Source organism: Chaetodon auriga, chromosome 11, assembly GCF_051107435.1.
Source record: "Chaetodon auriga isolate fChaAug3 chromosome 11, fChaAug3.hap1, whole genome shotgun sequence".
Lineage (NCBI taxonomy): Eukaryota > Metazoa > Chordata > Actinopteri > Chaetodontiformes > Chaetodontidae > Chaetodon > Chaetodon auriga.
Window position 1 is genome coordinate 7,497,463 of NC_135084.1, and position 24,882 is coordinate 7,522,344.

General features: G+C 43.0%; 2 protein-coding genes across 11 annotated transcripts in view; one reads left to right on the forward strand and one right to left on the reverse strand.

The window, feature by feature from the left end:
* Positions 1-14,944, reverse strand: part of cpeb3 (cytoplasmic polyadenylation element binding protein 3) — a 35,274-nt gene extending 20,330 nt beyond the window's left edge. For 2 of the 10 annotated variants that reach the window (XM_076742724.1, XM_076742723.1), the window contains exons 1-3: positions 14,877-14,944; positions 11,653-12,593; positions 6,017-6,170 (exon numbers count right to left, since the gene is read on the reverse strand). In XM_076742724.1, coding sequence (XP_076598839.1) covers positions 6,017-6,170; positions 11,653-12,593; positions 14,877-14,916 — 1,135 coding nt within the window. In that variant the 5' untranslated portion in view covers positions 14,917-14,944. Of the gene's footprint in view, positions 1-6,016; positions 6,171-11,652; positions 12,802-12,871; positions 12,991-14,327; positions 14,503-14,876 lie in introns of those variants that run through there. The other 8 variants (XM_076742720.1, XM_076742719.1, XM_076742726.1 and 5 more) reach the window with 7 other exon arrangements.
* A 159-nt stretch (positions 14,945-15,103) lies between these two features.
* Positions 15,104-24,882, forward strand: part of marchf5 (membrane-associated ring finger (C3HC4) 5) — a 28,911-nt gene continuing 19,132 nt past the window's right edge. Inside the window, exon 1 of the mRNA XM_076742358.1 lies at positions 15,104-15,562. Within this exon, the coding sequence (XP_076598473.1) occupies positions 15,519-15,562 (44 nt within the window). The 5' untranslated portion in view covers positions 15,104-15,518. The remainder of the gene's footprint in view (positions 15,563-24,882) is intronic.

A 24,882-nucleotide genomic window follows, 5' to 3' on the forward strand; every position in this document is an offset into this window, starting at 1 on the left:
AAAGTCTGGGAAAGCAAATAGGGTTGGGACCTTTGGTCTACATACGCTGACGATCAGAAACTGCTGAGGGCTATATGAGTACCATGCTTCAAGTTCCGAAACGGATACATTTTCACAAGATTCCATGTGGCAGACCACCACTGACTGTGTCCCACCTGGAGCTCTTCTCAACTGCTTTGGTCACGTTGTGCTCCCTCTGTTCCACATTATAGCACATATTTAAGCCCCCAATAACACCTCTAGGAGAAAGCTCCAGCAGGAGTTACAAGAGCAGAGTGGGAGTGCCAACAGCAAGGTGTGGAAATGTTAGCACAGATGAAAAAAAAAAAAAAAACCTCGGCAGCAGGGAGCCCCAAAGCTGCACTCCTTGCTGACGACTGCCAAAGAAACCTTCAATTACCAAGACTACACTGGCATAAAGGGGTAAAAAAAAAAAAAAAAGAAGAATTGACAATACCCACTGAGGGGCATGTGTTTTGCACACAGCCAACATTCAACTGGAAAGGTTGAGAGGGATGGATGTTTCTGTAACAAACCTGTTGAGAGAGTTATTTTTTGTACCTCCATTTGTCTGTTTGGCCTACTTCTTTCCCTTCAGACCAGCTCGAGTTGAACCCAACAACCCTTAACGACACAATTACAACGGGGCCAAAGTTCCTTCAGCTATCAAGTCATAAGATGTGAAACGACATAATATTAGGCACACTATGAAACACAAATGGTTAGGGCATATTTCTACACATAAATCCCCAAATATGCCAACCGCCCACTGTCATTTATAGTTCCATAAAAATAATCATCATAAAACTATTAAATGCCCATCATATAATGATAGGATTTCCAGAATCCAGTTATGCCTGCTGCACAACTTGGCATTGACAGTAACATTTTCAACAGTATTTCATGGCTTGTGAGATCTGGACAAACCATGATTTTAATAGACAAAACAAGCCCAGACTTGTTTTGTTGCCCGAACTGGATTAGTTCAGTCATGCTTGCAGGAGTCATGAATTTTCCACCACAACAAAACATAACACTCTGACAGCGGGGTTTATTGGAAGCAAGGTACGATTTAACCTTTAACACAGCAAACAAACACATCGTCTTATCTCTACAGACTCATTAATGGCTGTTTAAAGTACAGGGCATCCCTTTGGCATTGCCATCCTCTCAAGTGTTGTTAACTACAACAGTTGAAAAGTTAAGAGGTCAAGTCCAGCTTGTCGGCCAAACTTCAACCCAGGAAAGTGTTTCAAACATTGACCTTTCACCTCAGGTTAAGTTCGGGTGACCCCTCTTTGAGCCCTAAACAAAAACAAAAGTTCACATTGCCCTCCTCTTCCAAACAAACATGATCTCTGAGGACCTAGTTAAGACACAGGAAGGGTTTTTCTTCTTGGCTAAAGCTGAATCTTTAACTAATAAGGCTATAAACCTTCATTCTTAGCTTAAACCTCACTCTTACACCACAACTAAACCTAATATAGAGACAGAAAGTACTGGAGCTACCCACCCCTTTCTATCAGAAAACACCTTAATCACACTCTTACTCATCTCACCTGCTCTGCACTTGCAATTCTTGTTTTCTTCCTGAAAAAAGCCTGTGAGTCAACTCTTATCTATTGACCGATGCTCTTGTCAACAAGTGCACGCAGTTGAACAACACCAGTGTTTGCTCTCTCTCCACTACTGACTTCAATTATAGCCGGCACCTATCTGTTACAACAACATTATACCTCATACAGGCTGTTAACCAACACATGGGTGACACCCAAACACACCGCAGCCTGGAGAAAAGAGTGAAAAGCTGCTTCTGTGAATCTGCAAACCTGATTCCAAAAAAGTAGGGACGCTGTGTAAAACGTACGTACGTTTAGAAATGAGCTATGTTTACCGATGGTTTTACCAAAGTGTTCCTGAGCCCATGTATTAATATCCTTTACACAATCATGTGTTCACAAAGTGGTGAACCTCGCTCCATCCATGCTTGTGAACGACTGAGCCTTTCCAGGATGCCCCTTTCATATCCAATCATGATACTCTCACCTGTTACCAGTGAACCTGTTTACCTGTGGAATGTTCCAAACAGGTGTTTTTGGAGCATTCCACAACTTTCCCAGTCTTTAGTTGCTCCCGTTCCAAAAAAAAAATGAAGTTGATGAGGTAAAACAATAATGTTTTGTGCTGTTTTCAGTTGAATATATCTCAAAAAAAATTAGCAAATGATGACACTGCTTTATGTTTCACACAGCGTGTCAACTTCTTTAAAATCAGGGTTGTAAACCAGTTAGCGTTCCTCAGAACAAAGGCCTGTGGTGTTATTTATTCAAATAGTCTGTCCCCAGATAAATGAATGCACAACAAATTGAAGAAACTGATTCAATATTCTAAGCAATTCCTCAAATAAATTTCCAAACATTAAGAGGTTGTGGGCTGTGCAGTGTGAGCTTTTCTAAACTGGTTCACTTTGAGTTCTTTAACTGGTCTTCAGACATAATATGAAATGAAAGGGTTGCACAGATTTCGTAAAAACTCTTGATGAGAGTTCGATGGGATGACCAGCCTCATGTCTCTATGCTAAAAATGAAACCAGTCATTCTCACACTTTTGTATGTATTAAACAAACAAGATCAAACTTGTTTATTTGTTTGCTTTAGAGCTGCTGCTAGTCTGACAGTTTTCACTTTTGGACCTCACCAGGCTAGCTGTTTCACCCTTCTTCCAGTCTGTTTTGCACTTTCACACAAAGAGACAAATCGTAACCGACGCATGAGTAAGATCATGTGAGTCAGACCAGCTGAGGCAATGTGTGTGTGTGTGTGTGTGTGTGTGTGTTCATTGTGACACTGTGGGTGGATAGGATCCGCACACAGCTCCAGGACTTAAGGGACTTATTAACACTGTTGAGTCTCTCAAATGGCTGGTGACAACATTGAGATTGTGTGTGTGTGGCTGCATGCTGCACACACAGTATCATCATGACGGCCTGAGAGACACTGAAGTGAGATTGCTTTGCATGGAATGTCACAGTTGATTTACATGTCAGGAACAATTTGGATGTGTGTATCCTGTGTGTGTGTGTGTGTGTGTGTGTGTGTGTGTGTGTGTGAGACAATGTTACTGGCAGCGATGGTGGTGGCTGTTGTCAAACTGGTGGTGTTTTTCCAGGCCAAGGGGAAAATCTCTGGTGTGTATGTTTGTGTGGGGGTGCATAGCTCCCCACACGTGAGCTCAGCTGACCCACTTCAGGAACTACACGCAGACCAGTGTGTGTGTGTGTGTGTGTGTGTGTGTGTGTGTGTGTGTGTGTGTGTGTGTGTGTGTGTGTGTGAGGTGCTACAGAAAGGGCCTGCTTGTTCAGACGTCCCCGCGGCCCCGTTCTCCTCACCCAGGAGTAAAGAGCTTTTCCAAAGTTTGAGAGGATCGCGGGAATAAAGGGTCTCTCTCACAGATAACACACACATCCTTTGAAGCTGACTCTTCTCCAAACAAGTGGCAGAAAAAAAAAAAAAAAAAAACTGGTTGAATTGAGATGGCCTCGCCCTCCTCCCTGAGCGAAAGAGAGGGGTGTGGGTGGGGTCACCTCACACTCTCTTTAGAAGACCCACCGATTCTCATTCTGATCACAGCACAAGTGTTTCTCTGGCTTTATAAAAACACACACACATACAGGGACTCATAAAACACTTGAGGAAAAACAGCTATTCTAGTCACAATGAGAAGTATGTGAGAAATGTCTGTGATGGGATGGATGTGGGTGAGACCCATTCAGTCCGGAATGCAACACTGGGCCGACTGGGTTAATTAGTTTTGACTGGTAGTTCTCAGCAGTGGGTCGTATCCTCGAAGCGGGACGTCAGTTTCCACTTGCTATCATCTAGTCTCGACTAAGTAGGTTTCAATTACTGGAACGGATCTGCGATTTCAAATTTCAAACTAAAACATCCAAATCATGTCATCTGCATGGTGCCTCAGTAAATAATGCGATCATATTGCTTGTGCTCTGCTTTGCAAATGCATCCTAACACTAAGAGGATGCCTTTGGGGAAACAAAGCCCTCGTCACTCTGTGAGATTTTCAATCCATACTGTGCAGCAGCCAAGAGGTAAAACAACAAAACCTCACAACCGCGGCATTAGGTGCTCTGTCTTGTTTGCTGCAGTGCGAGGGCGCAGCTGAACCGAGCCCGGCCGGTTCCACGCCTCTGAATCGCCACCCGCTTCTGATGTTTTTAGTGATTCACACAGGCGTGCTGTCATACTCATTGACAGCTTTTTAATCCCCAGACTGATTGACCAATCAGAGTTTAGAGGGCATTAAATGGACTAAAATTGGGGACATCATTCTCTGACATAACTTAGAGAAAAAAAAGGCATCACAGACATGGCACTGGGTGTGGATGACATCAGCGCAGCTCTGCTCCTACAAACTGCTACCACACCTTCAGAGCCAACTGGAAATGACATGAGCAGGACAGATATGTGGCTTGCAACAGACTGGGGCAAAACAAAAGACCACTCCCCCCTTCCCTACAGGAAATCAGCTGACATTAACACGTCAGGCAGAATTCTGTGAAACAAAGCGTAAATTCATTCGTCTAAGTCGGCCCTTCACAACCTGACCAAACCCAACCGGCCCTGCCATATCTGAGACCCAATGAAATATTAGAGCAGAGGAAAAAAGCTCTGATCTCCCGCATTGAAAAAAAGCGCCAGCAGCGATGGTTTTTGTAGTCGATCAGACAGCAGAGCGGGCCGAAGCGTAGAGGCCCTTCTCCCACAGTGTGTAGGTACACTGGCAGGGTGGAGCTGCTCTGTGGTTGACACGGTAGCTTACCGCAGCCCCACGCTGTCTACATGACGCAGAGAGGGGTAAACAAGCGCAGAGAGGCGCAGGAATGCACACCCATGTCCATGTACCAACCTCCCTGCCTGCCTGCCTTTCCTTGGATCTGCTGCGTCTCTGCTGTGCTTTGATAAACAATCACGAGGAAAACCCTGCAGGACATTACGACACCTTTCCAGTGAAGTCAGGCCCGGCCAGGATGACCACTTTAACAATGCTCTCTCTCAGCGCAACACTGGGAAAACAGACTCCACGCATGAGAAAGCAACATGCTCTGCTCATTATTTACCCCTCCCACCAATCTTTCCATTGTTAAGATGGGAGGATGGGGGAGCATGAAACCCCTACACCCAACCTGACAGGGCCTCATCTGGGAGAGTGGATCCAGAGTTTTTACAATAGACACGTGACCTGTGCTACAAAAATATTGGCTTAGAAGGCCTTAACGGGTGTGAGGAGAGATTTCTTAACATTGTTTTCACGATTTAATAAATTCTCTATACTTCTCAGGAGGTGAAACGCTCATTTATTTTAGTTTGAATCTGCATTAAACCGTTTCGAAAAAACTGCCTCTGTGTATCGGGGTTGCTTAGAAACACTGATTCGATCTTCCGGCTATGACTCAGTCGTGGCATGTCTAAGTCCACAATCGCACACGAAATAAAGGTCCAGGTCTGATTTCTGAATTCTGCTTTGTGGCGATCATGTCACTGAGGAAACACGCAAACCACAAACACACTCAATCACTCAACATTTAAGCTCACAGCATGTTCAGTCAACAAAGACGCGAGTCACATGCCACTATCACTGCATCCACTGATTCCAATCAGCTGAGAGCGAACAGGTGAAGAAGCGGAAGAAAGGGCAAAGGAAAATGCAATTTGCAAGTGTGACCAGACGAGTTCACATCTGGTCCACACACACGCACACACACAGAAACAAACAAACAAAAATTCGGTGAGATTTTGCAGGTAAGGCTCATTATGTTAATTATTCATTTCTATTTCAAACAGAAGGTGATGATCCATACTGGATTGGTTCAGAGATTGGCAAATAGAGCAAAAGAAAAACAAATGTACCCACAGATGAAATATGCCCATGAAGCCAAAACAAAAAACAAAACAAAAAACAACCCAAATACTGTAAGCATGGACGTATGAATATTCCTAACCTGCAAAATGATTCCTCCATATAATATCAGCGATAGTCATTGGTGGGCCACCGGCAGGGTGTGGTTTACCTTTGTCATGGTCAGTCCTTATCATATCCATTAAGGAATTCTCCAAAGAGTGCAAGCTAAAAGCATCAAAGGGCCGATTCCGGTCCTGCAACACAGTAAAACAGGAAGAGGGTTAGCAGATCACAGGCAGCAACTCGCATGCACCAACAGCTCCTATTTTTGGTAAAAAAGCAGCACAGGATGGGATGCATTCGTAACTCATCTACGCTAATGTAAGATAAGAAATTGGGACTTGATGTTATTGGGGGGGAGGGGGCAGAATGTATGTGTCAGCCCTGGGGGTGATGGTGAATACAGCTGATACTGAAAAGGAGATATGAATCCTTGTCAGAGGCTTCTTAAGCCTTTTCACATCACAAAGCTGCAGTGAAAGCACGGACACGATTCTGCCCGGAGGATCTGTTTGGATTTATGTCATTTAGTGCAAACTGTCAAGTGTGAGGGTGGAAAGAGAGCGGCAAATGTAATCTGTGATCGAAACAGTTACTCTTTGTGCTCCCTTGTAGTTGATGAAGCACTCCTCACTTTGCTTGTGACCCTCTGGACGTTCAGTCCATGGAATCTTTCATTTTTCGACTGATCGAACAGTTTGATAATCAATCGTTTGAATACGTTTTATAAACGAAAGTTCTCTGGTTTCAGCTGTTCAGATGTAAATATTAGTTGGTTTTCATATACCTATTTGAAGGTTAACTGAAAATCTTTGGCTTTCTTTGGCTATGTCTCCGGGAACTTGAGATGAACACACTGTCTTCTGATATTCAATAGACCAAACGATTCATCGAGTAAGGAAGAAAATACTTGGCAGATCAACCACTGATCAAAAATAATCGTCAGTGGATATTAGCCCTAGATTATTGTAAAACAATCTGTCAACACTACATAAACTCTGTTAATAAGAGCTGAGTGACAGCGTCAAGCTCGAGCATTGTATTCTATTGTTTCAGTACGAGTGCAAACAGTGAAAGTACAGATGCCAATATAACCTTACAATGATGCATATCAATAACTACAAACATATATGCAAGTGTTTCTGCAAAACCTGTTCAGAAGAAGCCAAAGGTCTCAAGTGCTGCCTAAGTAACTGAAGCCATACAAGATCTTGGAGAACATTTTGATTTAAATCATGAAACACTTGATCAAAGAGTAACTGAGGATTATGTGAAGACGTTATGAAACATTTTGATGCTATCTGGACCCTATCTGTCAATTCATCTGGACAGGAACTCAAGGTGCTCTGTGATGTTTAAGCTATTCACCCGATGATTTCCAAAAAAGAACTGGACCATCAATACTGCACCAAACACCTCAAGATTAAACCGCTCAGTGCTGATGAAACGCTCAGACGCCCGCTGTGTGTGAGTGGATTTATGAGAATGGCATGCGTGCCAAAGGTAAAGCCTGAGAGCGCGCCTAACCGGAGCTGGAGGCTGTAGCCTTGGCAGCTGTGTCCTGTGTCCGCTGCCCAAGCCGGGGCCACATTGTTTGCACACCACAGCTATTGTTGCCCATTCGGCTGAGCATTCAAAAGTGTTATTCCCTTCACTCTGGACCCGACAGCGCCACGTAGATAAAAATCTGCCCACTTGGTACAAACGGTAAACACTTGAAACGCTGAGCTTTTAGTTTTCTCCCCCTCCCCTCCTCTCTGACACATGTGGATGAGCACAGTGAGGGGTGGGGGTTGGAGAGCTCGGCGCAGTCCGACGACCTAAAGAGATCATACGTACATACGCAAAAGCCTCAAAGGCTTTACTGTTCGACACAAACTGAGCATGTGGAACGCAGGTTGAAGTTTGACCTCTCTTCACTACACTGCAGCTCATCTTTCCTCATGACACATAAAAAAGACATAAGAGAATGCTGAGGGAGATCATGGTCAGAAACAGGCCAAGCCGGTAAGACATGGCCGAGTACCTGCTTTTAATGAAGAACATCTGCTCAGTGAGGTGAAGGGTCGCCAGGTTCAGAAGCAGATGGGGAATTTATCATTATAGTTTTCTTACTTTATCAAGTGTAAAAAGTGCAAGCAGCAGTGAATTCATTTTATGTTTCGCATTCATGCTCAGCTTCAGTGCCGCTCAACCGACCAATCGGCAGGAAGAGAAAACAATCTAAGGGGCATAGAGTGACAATGTAGGTATATCCTGTCTGATTTGATAGACTAAATGATGAATCAACTAATCATGAAAATAATCAGCAGATTCATCGATAATGAAAATAATAAACAAATCATTGCCTTTGAATTTGAATATTTTTCTTTGGCTTTTTTTCTTTTGCTTGATGAATGACTTTTACAATTTTGATCATTTTCCGTCCATGTCTGTCAATTTATCGACTGATCATTTCAGCACAAATATGAACAAGGCGCGAGCCAGCGTGCCCTCTGCTCCCTGGCACATCCAGCAGTTGGCTGTGCCTTTGGATCCTAACCTAAATATAGCTTATTTAAACACATATGGGGTTTAATCCCTCTTATCTGAAAGCTAAGATGAGACAAAAGCATTGGATAAATAGAATGGTGAGTTCAGGAGGAAAAAAAAAAAGAAGCAAAAATGACATAAGAAACAAGCTAAACAAGATTGAATACCTCAGGGAAATCTCACTGGTTACACCCTCAAACACGTCGAACCTCCTGCCGTCTCACATGACCATCAGGCGACATCTGACTGTGAGACACCACCTGTCAGTCTACCTACCAACCTCCAACATCTTGATCTTGATACGATGTGATTACGATCACAGAGGACCACACAAGCCACTAACATCATTTCAAATCACGGTATCTCCCGAGAATCTCATGTGACTTTGTGTCTCAAGCCTCACGCTGACATGTTAAGTTGAATTCCGCACATTCCTCCACCTTTTGGTGGCAGCCAGCAGCAGGCGGGTGCGAGCGCATATCAGAGCGCACGGGACTCGTCGTTTCATCCTGCGCTTCATCTGTGCTGCTTGAAGAATACTGAGGGAGATCAACAGAATGACAACAAGCACACCTGTCACCAGCTGCCCACATGACAGCGCGGAACCGGTGTGCGGAGTCCTGCCTGCTGCTCGGCTCAGGAATTTGCCTGAGTTTCACATCGGTAAACAGCACAGTTGACATGTGGCACTCTGACCTTGCATCCTGGTGATAACTCCTCACCAATTATGGGTGTAATTGCTAAACAGCTAAGTGTGAGCTCCAGCCAGGATTGCATCACTGAGGTACTCATAAGCCCTTAAAAATACCCCCTCTCTGTTAAACTGATATTAATCAATAGCAGAAAATGCTTGCATGCATACAAAAGCAACACCTGACCACAGTACAGTACTTCATCTCTGCTGTTTGCCTGAGTTTCACTTCAGTAAACAGAGCACTCCACACAGCATGACATGTGGCCCCCTGACCTTGTCTCCTGGCGATAACTGGAGTTGTAATTTGGCCAAGTCAAGAGAAAAAAGATATAGGCCCTCAACAGAGGAAACTGTGTAATAAAGCCTAGGGAGGCCTGACTGACACACACAATCATTATCCCCTCAAAAGGCTATACGTTTCAAGCCGGTTGGAATTTCAGCCTGCGCCGGGCCGTGTGCCGTCTGCACATGCAGTCCTCTCAGTAACAGGTTAAAATTTTGGCTGGCTCCATTCTCCTGAGTCATTGCTTTGATCGGTTGAACAAGTACTCCTTTTTAAGTCAGCCCATGACTTAAGGGGGAGAAAGGCTGGCTTATTTTTGATGTCGACTTGTTTGTCGGGCAGCATGGCTAAACATAGGGGTAACACATGACGATCCGTGTGAGAAAGCCATGGGACTGTTCATGTTTGAATACTCTGCAATCAGACAGGTCAGTCAAGGCAGGATGCGAAGTGAAATGAGTTCAAACCGGTTTGGAATGGACTCTCTGGTGTCCACTGTGCTGGTGAACAGAGATGAGTCCTATGGAGTCTTATGTATGACCCCAAAGACAGCTAACAGTGCTGTAGGTCACCCTCTCACCCTTCAGTGAGAGGCATTGACTGATAAAGGCAGAAATGGAGGAGGACATTGGGACTGGATGGGGAAACGGCAATGTTTACTCTGTTACGTTCACTAACAAATGTTTGTTACACATTGTGATATAACCTTACAGCCTAGAGCTGTTATTTAACTTAAAGCTACTTTGCTTGTTAGCTGACAGTTAGCTTTTCTTGACATAAAACCTGAATACAGATTGCTTTCATTATCATGCAGGAGTCTCACAGGAGAACCACAAACATTTAGAAATGTCAGCACTTATTTGATGTCAAATATTTTGCGGAAAATCGCAATAACATGTGCATTGAGGCTTCTTCTCAGTGTAAATTGACCTGCGCTCCGCTTCCGCCTTGCTACCCCGCCCACTATCCGATCACAAGCCAATCCAATGCGACTACGGATGTTGCCTTTAAATACTGTCAGAAATCTTTCATATAAGGTAAAGCGCATATAAACTACCATCGATGTTGAAAACAGCGACAGAAATATAAAGAATTTTGTTCGAGATAATGACATGAGAGGAACTGAACCGTGTTAAAATGGTAATACTACTAATAATAACAACAACGACAATAATAGTAATACATATGTGTATTATTATTTGCTTTTTAATAATGAGCATACATATATTCATTTAATAGAATGTATTGTAGGCTATTTCATAAAAGGTATCACAGAAAACAAGAAATCTTTCCTGATTTTTTGTAGTGAACTGGCAATCAAGTAAGCGTACACGTGACATTTCAGTCTGACTTTGCAAGCGTACGAGGTGAACCTGAATGCGTCATGTGTCCTTTAAACCTCATGGAGAGTGAGCTGGCAAAGGAAAATTAACCATTTAACGCGATAAACTGTGCCCAGCGACTATTTCTGTGACGGACTCGGTTGTGTTAGGCTTTGATTTTCAAAAATTAGCTATGATCGATGATTAATGTTCAAAAGGCTCGCTGTCTCATTCGATTCAGTTTAACTCCACAACATAATCTGCCAGCATACAAGCCACATAAAAATATTACTGTTACCGGCAAAATCCGATTGTCATTTGTCAGTTCAACTAAGCCACATAAATCAAAGCTTCGGCATATCACACATCTAAAATAAATGTCTTTTATACCGATTCATCTAAATCAAGTCATAATTATGCCTCTGCGATTACGACCTGATTGGTAACCTATGATCACTGTGAGACAAACATCAGCTGTGGGAAAATAGTCGTCAAGGGTATGATTCATGCGACAATAATACCTCTTGATTGCAAATTTATCAGACTATGGAATAAATAATCAACCACTAGAATATACGGACTTATAGGTAATGAATCCGTGGTAATGATGAGTTCAGGGTGACCTTATCCTGGGCTAGCCTTGTTGTATTTTTAGCTCGGGCGCTGGTGGTTTTGCTTGGATATTAATATAAAATACATCGGAAACATTCATTCTATCGGTCTATGTTTTTGAGAGGTCGACCACCAGGGTAAAACTGACAACATGTCACAGTGGTCAACATTTCAAACCCAGGCTGAAGCGATAGAGGTAGGCCTTGGCCCGCTCTTACTGGAAATGTATTTACCTGGAAAGGCAGTATGTTGTTGCTGTTGTCAGTCCTGAAGGCGCTGTCCTCCATCCAGGGCTTGGGGGTGAGGGGACCGGGTCTCGGGAATTTTGGGGGTGCTATGACATTGCTGGTATAGGGCTTTTTCATAGGGGAGATGGGGTTCAGGGGTGATGGCACCCCGACGCCGACTCCGACCCCGACCCCTACCCCGACGCCCACCGCTCTGCGCGGGTCCCTGCCTGCCTGCAGCCCGCTCCAGGGGTTGGAGGCTGTGCTCCACGCGGCGTTTTGGTGATTATTCCAAGCGGACGATGGAGCAGACGGCGACGACGACGATGACCCCTTGCTGTTATTCATGATGGTCTGATAAGCGTTTCTCTGAGGGAAGGGGCCTTGGCTGGGACTGACAGGGGATCTCCTCTGCTGGGGCTGCTGCTGCTGCTGCTGTTGTTGTTGCTGCTGCTGCTGCTGCTGCTGGGCTTGCTGTTGATGCTGTTGGGACTGAGGAGCCAGACCGATCTGCGGGGAGAAATTGCCCCCGAAGACCGGGTTGACGTGGTGGGGGAAGTTCTGGAAAAGCATCGTCCCGTTCACCGAGGGTATTCCCTGGAAAAAGCTATCGTCCACGGCGTTTGTGGTTCCTGTGGACCAAGTGCTCCCGAACGACGAGGAAGGAGAGGAAAGGGGGCCGCCGGTCTCCTGCGGCTGGTGGTGGAAGCTCAACCCGGGCAGGATCGGCGACTCCATCGGCACTTTGTCCTTGCTGCTGCTGCTCAGCGCTGAAGCCGCTTGGTTGCTCCCGGTCGACGGGCTCTCCGACTCCGATGAAGAAGAAGTGGGCTCCGATGACGGGGTCGGGGTGGAGGGAGGAGGGTCTACTTGCGTCGGATCTTGCTGATGGTGAGGCTGGGCTTTGTTTTTGTCCATCAGTAAATCATCCTGCATGGTTTGCTGAGCTGCAACGAGGGGAAACAGAGACGAGGAGTTATTATTATTATTGTCGTAATTTAGGAGATCACACACCGGGCTCGCCGGGCTGCTGTAGTATCTGATGAACTGGGACAACTCCGACAGGGATATGATGTTGGAGGGACCAGGCAACTGCAAAGCGAATGCGTGATCACCCATTTAGCCGAAAAGAAGAAGAGGAAAAACACACTTCCCAAAACTACACCAGAATGATTCATAAATCCCACAAATTATACACGGGGCATATATGGCTGCACATAATCACCAGATTTCGCCACGTCTCGTTTTTCCTTCCACGCAGGAACTCCGGAGCTGCAATGTGAAACTGATTCAGTGTGTGTTTTTTTGCCCAAGGACCTCCCCTATATTCATTTACATACGTCAGTAAATACAGCTGTCCTTTAACAAGGTTAAAAGACAGTTCCTGACCCAGGCACGTCGACGCACACGACCGCAGCGCTTCTCCAAACTGAGAGGACTTCCACCAAAAGGCACACTTCGCCCTTTTTTATGCAGCAGAAAGTGACGCACCTGAACCACTTTATTATACCGCAAAGATCTCGCATGTACGCTCCTCCAACAGTCAGTCGATAGATTTTAGTATGGTGTATAAGACGGAGATCATTTAATAAAGAAGATCAAGTTGACTGGCAAAATGAGTAAATACACAGGCCTAAGTCCACACTGGAATAATATGATGTATAGTAAAGGATTTTATTATAGCGCAAAGAGGGACTCTGCCCGAGGTCCGCATTGACACAGGCACGGTTTGTATAATACAAGATGTTCCCGTGCAACCTGCAGCTTAAGGCAATAATATAATAACTTAAAGTCAACGCTGGAATGTCTGAACGCTGTCCCCTATTGATAGTCAGCGACTATATATTGAATCTTTCATGCAAAACGATCCTTTACTTTGCTTTTCAGAGACAACGCCTTGCAAAAGCCCAATTAACAAGCACACCCTCATATACTATCATGACGGCAATTGTGCAATCACGGATCAGAGAAATAAAGTTGCACGTTATTAAATTCAACAGTGAGCAGGGCAATCTAAATTGTAAATAGAGCACAATGCGCTTGATTATTGCAAGGCTACACTGAGCAATTGAGCATATCCTAACAGCTGGAGCGCATGCAAGGCACAACCTTATGCTATGGCACAGTGTCAGTCATTGAAGGTTAAAATTCAGCTAAATTAAAAGGCATGATAACATTGATAAGACTCCTCTTGGCTGTCGGAATGTGGCAGCAGGAGAGCTAATATGCAGCCTACACTGAGGCCTTTCAATAACATGAATGCACAAGTCTGCAGACTTTGGAAAAAAACACTCCAGATGACATGCCGGGATAATTTCAGCAGCACAATGCCAGTGACACAAGTTGGACTTTCAAGGTAATCGCAATAGCCAATAGCATTGCGCACACCCCACCAGTTAATCCGTGTTTTCTCCTCCAGGAGCTGCGCTTCCAAGGTCATCAAAGCAGCATATTCGGCAGCCTGTGGTGGCTCACCTCACCAGCCCTTTACCACGGACGCTGCCAAAACCTGACCATTCAAATGACTATTTATCGCGCCGATCGAGGCATCCGATACATTTCATGAAGCTGTCTTGCTTTGATATCCCCCTTTAATCCATATGTGTCCCTCCACACCAACGACAAAACGGCATGCACACGCAGCGTGATGGCTTCTCTGCCTGACGTGAAGCTTAAATTACCTTTATCGTTCACCTTTTTGGGACTCTGCAAATAAAGAGATTTCTGTTTGCCTCGTCTGGGTTTAGATATGACAAACGAGCTACCCTTGTGCCGAGGTAGTCAGCAGTTGCCTCAACAGCTGATTGACTGCGGCGCATGGATGATGCCGAGGAGGCTGTAGGGAGTTGTAGTTTCTCACTATTGCAGTGGCTGGCCAACAAATATGTATGTTCTCTCTGGACTCCTGCGATGAAATCAGCTACAAAGCTGGCCTATAGGAGAGGTTACAAGATGGAGCATCTCGTTAAAGCAGCAATAAAAACAGTGGTGATGACTGACAGTAAAGGTCTCCCCCTCTATTTCTCTCTCTCTCTCTCTCCTTCACACGCATGAGTATGGTTTATCTAGACACTGAGCAATAAATACTAAGTTTATATTAATTGCTTACATCAATTTTGCAAAAAAACGTGATTTGATGTAGTATAGAAACTTTAATAATCAAGCGAAGACAAGCATAGCAGGTGAGGATACTTTGTGAAAGACCATGTAGCCTAATTAAAACGTCTTACCACTATTAGAAGTGTTCTGTAGCCATATGTGCATCTTCATGATGGTTGTATCTCCAAGAAGCCGTAGACTCTCTTTGGCACAGGTGTCGGGTGTGGATTCAGAACATTAATTTGATATTTTTGGCCATAAGAGGGAGGGAAGCATTATGAAACTACATTTCCCGTGGCAGGGGAAAGGCGTCCTTATCGGCGCCGTCGTTGTTTTGATGACGCAGCCACGCACGACCGCGCTATTTTGCGTTACCTCAGAGACGGCCAGTCAATGGAGTCAAGCAGTCACGCCAATGCGATAATATTAGTGACAAACCAGGCCCTAGCCAATGTAAAGAGGATTTTTAGTTGAAATAGTGCATCGGTCGTAGATAAATATTGTTTAGGCTGCCATGAGCGCGAAGGAATAGTTTTATCCTAAATAACTGGCTCGTTTGCAGCTGACGCTACGTATCAACACAAAGGCCTATGTAGCTAGTTAGCGTTAGTTCCCCAGCTAGCTAGCAAGTGATTTAACGCCAGCTGCAGCAAATTAACAAGCGTGCCATTTTAATGTTTTATCTGGAACGCAGTTAATCTGCCCTATCAAGAGGACAACATTTGAGTTTTTCTTTCGTTTTCTTTTTTTTTTTTTTTTGCATCTCCAGAATAATGGCGGAACAGGGCGCAGTGGTTATGCAGCCGAATTTGGACAGGTGAGTTCAAGTTTAAAGCTAACATGCTAATGGCTGCTACGTAGCTTTACGTAAAATCACAGCTGACCGAAATGCAGGGAAGTTAACTTAGTTTTTGTCAAAATATTCAGAAACGCCACGACTTTGATATATAGTTATGGCGTTATACCTATTACTGACGTTAAGCACTGAATTCTTGAGTGCCATTTAACGTTAGCTGGATGTATTTTTTCAATGTCGATATAGGACGTCCTCCACTACTGCTGCCCTAAGACTAATAACGTAATATCACTGCATCAAATGATCTTAACACCAGCATATCACTTTGAACATTTTCTACGCTACTCTTTAACATTTACCTTGTAACCCAGAAAACATCAAAAGGTCACAGTGTCACCTGTCGCTTTTTCCCAAAACGTGTGCCCTGTTGACCCTAAGATGGGGAGAAGGCTGTATCCAGTAACATTTCTGAGATTGTTACGTTCATTGTGGGACGGGATGAATAAACATCTTACCTTTTGTTAATGAAGACAACCTTAAGTTTGCTTTCATCCACACACACACACACACACACACACACACACACACACACTTGTGCATAGAATAACCAAACCTTAAGTAAATCTTAAGTAAAATGGTACGATGTCTGAAGTTTGTGTCCCTGCTGAGAGAGAAAATCATATTGAGCATACAGAACAAAGACTGAGAGGTACTGCTGAGATCATTAGGAAGCATTATATGAGAGAAGCAAGTGTCATCTGTCACTTGCTAAAAATATGGAGATATTTTACACATAATCAAGAAAAAGCAAAGCACCAGAATGCCAGCTGTGCACTGTGAGTGTCTTTAGGTGCATAATCACTGTTGGAAACTTCAACACCACAAACCTGATAAAATACTAAAAGCATGTAAGAGCAGTAAAAGTAGTTGGAAGCAATGAAGAAGAGAAACTCCATTCTCTATTGGGAAAAAAAATTCAGTGACCAGCCATTTTTGTTAGGTTTTGACAGTTAAATAAACATGTTTGGATTTTTGTCACTCTGCTAAACTGTCATTACTGTCCTGAGCCTGTACACGCAAGTTAATAGACTCTGAAACCCTAGGAAAGTTTTATGGCTGACACAAGAAGTCCAAACATGTCTTCTGACATTGAAACGTCTGACCAAACAAGTTGAACTAGGCAGAACCTGGAACTCCAGGTTGAATTGTTCATGGTCACATGGAGGGGGGACAACAGGTGGGGAAATACTGTAAGCTATAAACACATACAGTCCTACCCTTGGTGCATTTCATGAAGGATGTCAAGGCAGGCAGGCTTTTGTTCATGCTGCTCTACAAAGAAATGGTGTGATCCACAGGCATCTCACGGTGACATGATGTATTTCAAGACTCTAACCCATGAAATACTAAAGTCTTAACAATTTCTCTATCAAACCAACTATAAGGTCTTTTCAGATATTTGCAACACAGTAATGGAAACAGTGAAGACAAAGGTTAGCTCACCCCAGGGGCTTCAATGTGGGATGTCATGTAATATCACGTCTCATTGATCAGATGTACTCGTAGGATTGCAGCTAGATATCTTTCGTGCATTGTGCTTGTGTTCAGCTCATATCAACACATGGCTCAGATTGTCGTGCTGTGTAGCATGGGTTGATGTGCAACTTTAAGGTGTTTGTCTTGTAGCTTTAACCAGCACAACCAGTTAATGTGGTCTGTTTCATGTGATGATGAAACTAGATAAAATGAGAGATTGGGTTGCTCGGATATGGCCAGACTTTTCTGTCATAGCCCCCCATATGTAGAGAGGGCAAAACAGCACTTTTTTGTGCAGAATATATTTTACCAATTGAAAGACTGCATTAAATCACACTGCCCTAGTAAAAAGTGGACCATTAAATCATTGATTCTAACCAACTGAGACTTAAGTGTTAGCAGTGAGCATTTTGGGATGCTCGATCAAAACTGCTTTTATAGTTGTGCAGTCTTCTGACAGCAGGAGATAAAGCATGTCAACAACACTTGTGTGATCTGCTGTTTTGAAACACAAAATAAGTGATGTCAGAAATGCAGTGGGAACAGAAAGTTCTAACCTGCCAAGGTCACACTGAAGATCACTGGCCATGTTTGTGAAAACATTCCTGTGTGTGATGTGAGTGTTTTTCAAGCTATTTAAAAGCTCAGTCTGTGATCAAATGTAAATAAATGGGTTACTGCAAAAATTCAGAACACAAAACTGGAACCTGTTAACATCCTCCATTTAAGCTATGGATGATTTCATCTTCATGTGGACAAACACAGCAAGCAAGTAAATCTCTTAATGTTATTCATGTTTTTGATACTCTGACAGGTTTCAATGATGTTTGTAAAATGTGTTTCTACTGCTAATACATTTTAGTATTTTTACATTTTATTTTTAACCATTACCATGCTTTAGGGTGAATTAGCTCTACACTGAAATACACAAACAAAGTTACTCCCTTGTATACATTATATGGTTCAACAACTGGTGAGGATGGTGATGTTAGGCCTATTGCATGTCGCTTCAGCTTCAGTCTTTTAGCATTATCTCATGTATGCAGTGATCAAGTACATAAAACCTTTTTACATGGTTTTGATTTTAAAATGTGTCACATGGAGACGTCAGCTGGAGCTGGACTTCTCAGCTGGCCCGTGGACTTTCAGCATTAGCTAGCTACACTTATAAATGCTGCTAGCAAGAGTCATCATTTAGCCGTCAAAATCCACAGACATCAGCGAGATATTAGAAGCCGGACTTTGTTTACTCTAGTGAGCGTTTTAAAAATGAATGGCAGTTTCAATGGGAAATCTGACTACAAAATCACTGTGATCTCCATATGTGCTGTGCGAGAATGGAAAGCTTGATAGGCGTAGCAGCATTAATGAAGGAGATTTTTTTTTCTGTGTTTAGCCAAGGCTCAGTTGTTTCAAAACAAGTGACAAGATAACTGAATCTGCTAGATCAAATGCAGTATGACAGTTTTGTCCGGATGAGAGGAGATGTGTCAAATAATGAAGTTGATGTCATCTTAGTTTGTGCAATCAGTGTATTTTCCATATTAAAAAAACTATATAAATTGTCATTGTAGAAAGAGCTTGTTGATATGGAAAGTATTAGCATCTTGTTTCTATTTTATTGGCATACACTTCTTAAAAGAAATGAGCATGGAAAATTGAAGTCCATGTGATGAATTCAGTAATGTAATCATTATGATTGAATTGGCAGGGGATCTATGGGAAGTTTGGCGCTTATCTCATACTAATCTCACTGTTTTCATATGATTGGCAATAAACAATTTGGACTCGGACACACAGTCGCTGCAGGATACGATTAGATGTGAAAAGATCTAAGCGTTTTCCACCAGATGAGCAGAGTCTTGTTTTTAACATGGACATGTGTTCACAACTGACCAGGCTGATTATCCACCCAGCTTTATTCTCTAAGAGTAAAACATGGGTTCATGTGTTGTTTGGATTCTCTTTTTAAGTCAAAGCCATGATGGCTGCTCCCCTCGTTATTATGCTGCATGTGTCACCAGAATTCTCCATCCTCTGTGTGAGTAGTGGTGAGCAGATGCTGCAACGTTTCATCCAATCACATTGCTGTGCCACTTCAGTCAAAACAGTCACTGGCATTTGATAGCTTGGGCAGTGTGTACTAAAAAGCACTTGTAGGCATTTGACGCAGCACTTTCTGTCAATATTGAACTTTGGACTTTGAAACCATTTCCCAAGCACATGGTACAGTAGCAGGAAGAAAGCAAGGGCATGTGAGCTTTGTGAAATGTGCTTTGGCTGCGTGCTGCGGGTGTGTGGCAAAGGCAATAACCCTGACAGTGTTTGAGGAGCTGATAGCAGGAAGATGTATGTCATGTCCCCTTGCTTCTAGACTGTTGTGTACCCAGCCTCTATCACTGACAAACATAAGGCTCCACAGGCTCTTATCTGGGCCTGCCACAAGCAGCCAGCTGCCCCTGCAATGCAGTGTTTCACAAATAGATGTCGGGGACACATTTCAATCCATCCTGACCTTTTTTATTGGCTCTCAAACATCCTCCTTGTTCTACTCTTGTCTGCTTTTGTTGTCCAGATCCTGACCCTTTTGTTCTTTGCATGAAAGGGTGTATAAATATGTGCTCTGTGTGTGTGAGGAAAGGCTAGTAATGATTGACCCTGTAGCCTTGATTTGGTGCAATTTTTGTCTGGGGTGGTGTCAGTGTCAAAGTGACATTCATTTTCTCGTTAAATACAAAACCAAAAAAAAATTAAGAGGTCATAGTTGTACTGACATACATGCATAGAATCAAAGGGTTTTTAGGGAGTTAGTGGAAAGCCTACTTTTTTTAAGATCACAGTGCAGATGAAGTTGAATCAACAGTCATGTCAAATATGAATGCTGTTTAGTCCTGATTTCAACAGCTGGGCCACATTTTTTAACAGATGCTTTAGTCAACTGTCAATTTATGTCTTTATTTAACGTACTTTCCATTGACCTTTGAATCTGCATTTCAGTCTAGCATTGCACTTTTTACACTTTCTGGTCTTCATGCGCTTTCATTACAGTTAAGTGATGCAGTACTCTCAGCTTATCATTTGTTGTTATCTGAGTGATAGTTAAATACATGTGTGTGCTTGGCCTACATAGCCTGAGACTGTAAGGGATTGTTGTTGTTTTTTCCAAAAAATCAGTAGTTTGGAATAAGGAGTATGAGAGCACCAATGGTCATGGCTAGAATATCACAAAGTTATTGGTAACCAGATATTATGTCAATACAACACACTAAGTCATGGACATATTCTTAATAGACATCAGTAGCTGGCCCAGAAGTGACCTGTTGTTGCTTGCAGAAATAGCTTACAGCTGGCAGAAATAACCTGTGCTGCATGGCATTAACTTCAGTGAAAGGTCATGCCAAGTGACATGTCATGAGGTAGGCGACGTGGCTATCTGGCTTGAGTTATTTAAACCACAAGCAATTAACGTAAAGCAGCCTGTTAACATTGTCAGCCTTAAACTCAGGCTTGTGTATCTCAAGCCTATTTCAGTGCTGTTTCACCTTTTGTTACTTTTTATATGATGAACATTTACAGAGAGCGCAGTAGAATTACCAGGTTATTTATGACAAACATGTGAGCATGAAGTGTGACTTTTGAGACTATCATAAAAAGGAAGTTTTGGATTAATGGATTGTAATCCTCCACTGGTCTTAGTCCTCTTAACTTTGGACGCCAGCCACTCGTGGGCAAATGGAGGCTTAAACAAATGCCTTTTACTGGACTCTGTGCACGTGTTAATAGAATACAAAGGTCACAGTGCCTAGGACTAGTAGTAGAAGTACACAAATTTGTTGACAGCTTGAGACTGTAATAGAGGTGGGAGGCTCCTGTTTTGTTTGACTCAGTGGACAAACTTTACTTGTAATGACTGATAACCTCTTAAACACTCTACCATGAACACTGTGCAGGCCAGTTCTTGTTCTTTTTGAAATGTCACAAACTACTGCATACTACTGCAAGACAAATGTTTTTGTTGACTGTCAACAAGGCGTTGATTCTGGTAATTTTAGAATCTGGAGTTTATTTTGCTGTCTTCAATTGCACAATAAGGTGAGAACACCCTGTTGTTTTGTCCGTCTCATGAGGAAAATACAAAAGACTATTGAACTATCACACATTATCAGTGTCAGTGTGGCAGCTGACACTCACCAATTTACTCACCAAGGAGTCATTTAACCAGCTGACACATGAAATGTCCAAATCCTAGACTCTGGGTGGTTGGATACTATGTTGTTCCAGGGTGACAAACAGCCCGGGTTGTTGTTAAACTGACATGGACAAGACTAGTTTGTGATTGAGTAGAAGCAGTCGGACATGGAGAACCCCCCTAGACCTTAACCTTCCTTAAAGATCTTTGTGGGCCAGAATCCGGTGCTCCTGTGCCCTGCCTTTGTGCAGAGGAACCTCCAGCTTTCCCACAGTCACGTGACCGCTGCTGAGTGAAAGGAGCCTTTGTGGGGTGGCTTATGTGCTTCTTACAGAACGGGAGCCTGACTTGTGAGACGATGAGAAAGAAACTATGCCGTCACACTCATCTTTGTACACAGTGTCGATCACCCTGTCATCCTGCGTTCCTTCAGCGCTCACCATCAGACCCCCTGTGTTTGTGTGGCTTTATGATGCCGTCCTGCGCTTTCTTAGATTGTCAAAATTACATCCTCTGCTAAGTGGAACAAATGTTGGCCTAGCTTGACTGAAAGAATCTGTAGTCCCTCATTGCTGCACATTCTTTTGATCCTGGCAGTTTGAAGGGTTTTCAAAATAACTGGTAAAATAAAATGGATAATACACACTGCTGTTTGCCTGCCCTTGCAGTTTCAAAGCAGTCGGTTAGCATAAAGAGGATTAAATCTCATTGTGGAAACTGCAAAGCCCCACTTGAGTTTGCCTGTTTAGCATGTAAATAAGTGGTTGAGATGGCAGGTCACCTAGCTTCAGCGTGGTTCAGGCAGCTCGCAGTCATCGGATCTCATGTTCTTGAAGGACATTTTCATGGAATCCTTCCAGACCTTGTTAGCAGTAATGGTGAGGTGTGTCAGGTGTGGTAGCATCTGTCAATATTACGTGTTTGTGTGTGTGTGTGTTTGGGCTTTACTCTTGCCATGTGTAAGTATGTTGGGAACACATTGTGGGATGACCAGCAAGTGACTATTCATTACACCTCATAAGTCAATTATGTTTGAGCTAGATTGTTGTTGACACTGGTTCTTCAAATTGTCAAATTGCACAAGAATTCTCTGTGTGCAGAAACCATTTTGTACATGTACAGCATAGGCTTATCCGTCCAGGTGTTCTGTTAAACAGGGTCAAGGCGACAGCAAGCTGGAGATTAAGGTTTCGCACAGAGGATAGCATTTCGGTGCTGTTGTATTAGGTCCTGTCATGCTGCGGGGCTGGGTTACAGGAATAAGAGCCAGTGAATCTAAGGGAGCCTGAGGTTTTGTTCTCCACTTTCGTGCTCTTGTGGAGACATCAGTCCACTGTTCTAGTCATCTTCTCCATGTTGTGTTTTATAGCTGCCTCACTTTTAGGCAGTCCGATAGAAATTTTGCGATTGAAAGTCCCCCAGTGTAGAACATTGGGAATGGCCACAAGATGTTTTTTTTCCTCATTAGTCTTTTCCAGCTTTGCAGTGCAAACATGTGAGAACTGCATTTGATGTAGTGTCAGAGCTTTGAGTATGGTGCAGGCTTACATACCTGTCAGAAAGAGTAGGTGAGCTCTAAAGGACAGTAGACAGAAATGTGAATGGAGGGTTGATGTTTCCATCAGATTCACGTGTGCCCGTTGTGGCCCTTAAGCTGGCCATGTCACCTGAGCGCCTCGACCCTAAGGCTCCTCTCCTGCATCGTCATGTTTTATTCAGCACCCAGGGAGTATTGGAAAATCATCCATTGCAGGCAGGCAGCAACCTGAGCAAATAATCCAAGTTGGCGATCCAGTCTTTCACAGACGAGCCCCTTCTACACCCCACTAACAGACTACATGTTGACCTCAGTATGACGATGAGAGAAGGCCCCAGATTTGACATCCATTATTCAACTATGGGAGCAGGAGTTTTGAATTATACATGGTGTACTATGGGGATTCACTGAGTCAACTGCTGAATAAATGTTAAAGCCAATGTGGAAGTGCTGCTAGGTGGGCACCAAGAAAAGTTTGCTTTGAAGTGAATAGAACACCGACCAACCTCTTTCTCTAAGAGGTGGTTTGGGGACATGTTTGCCTTTTATTTATAGAATGATGTCTCTATTGCATCAAAATGAACTACAAATAGGGCATAGAGCAATTAAGCTTAACTACAGATTTCAGGGCAAACCAAATGTTTGTGAAACAGGTAATTGATGCACCAATCCGGTTAGACAATGTGGAAAACGTGGCAGAATATTCAGTTTATAGGCAGTGGATAATTGTTGGAGGTGATGGAGTTTTCCTTGCATACTGAGAGTCAGTGAAATACTTGTAGGGTTGTGGAACTTGCTGCATTCAGGGAACAAGTTTAGCAATTGGAAACTGTATTTCATAGCAGATGTTTCTAATATTACTGATGTAGTGAGAAACATTTCCTACTTCCTAGTGAGAGAAAAAAGGCAGAAGATTTCCTCCATTACTGGCATACCTGTTGTTCAAAACAGGAAATGAAACTGTAAACTCTAAATCTATCTTATCAGGTCAGACACGGACGGCTAGTTGTCTAAAGACGAGAGATACTGTCCTGTCTGGTACCTCTTAACCTGCTTTTGGCTCAGTTTTAAACAAACCTTTCACGTGATTAAGATGGAATGGATCGGCCAGACTTTAAATGTGTGTGAATACACTGAATAAATCTTCACCTGTGATATGTATTGGTGGAGGTGAGGATGATTGCATGATGTTCCATGGATTTTGTGAATATTAATCTGCCGGTGTTTTTTTCCAGATCTATTATCACATTATGTCCACAAATGATACCCAAAATGTACATAGTCACACTGTGAGAGAGGCAAAAACAAACCTCTCTCCTCATTGAATTTATGCCAGGGGTTTATGGGAGGTGTGTGTGTGGACTAATCATTGTTTCATTCATCCAGTGAAATGCCAGCTGGTCAAGGTTCAGTGTAATTATGAAAATGAGAAAATAAATGTCAGATACAGATAGTCGAGCTGTAAATGGTTCAACGGCAGCACTAAGCCCCTGAACCAGTGGATTTCCTAGCAACAAGCTAGTCCCAGGCTGAATTGAACATGAATGTGACTTAAAGGAAAATCATTGACACATTTTTTGAAGACCACATCTATAGTGCGTGAAGGAGGCCTTCACAGTGAATTATAATGCATACATAATGCTTTTTGACTACGCTCATAAACACAGATAATGCTTTCTGATGCACTGTATCAACAGTCATAAAACATAATATATTATGGATGCTCTCAATCAGTCACATACTGTGGTGTATAAACCATTTTTAATCCCAATTGTCAACTATACACACCTCAGTAATCAACTGCAGTAAATACTCATAGTCTGATTTAGTCCATGCAGTATCATAAGTTATCATTGGATGTATTCAGTAAAGTGACGTACATACTGTATTGATGAATCTACTGTATAATAATGCGTGCTTCGTAGTAATGTTCATCGTAAAGTGTAACACATTTTCATTTAAAATAATCAATGCTGCATCAAGTGATTATTATGTAAGATGCCAAAAGGCAGAGAATTACAAGTAGTGGAGCAAAATGCCATAAAGACCCATACTCACCTAAATGAGTGCTCATAAATT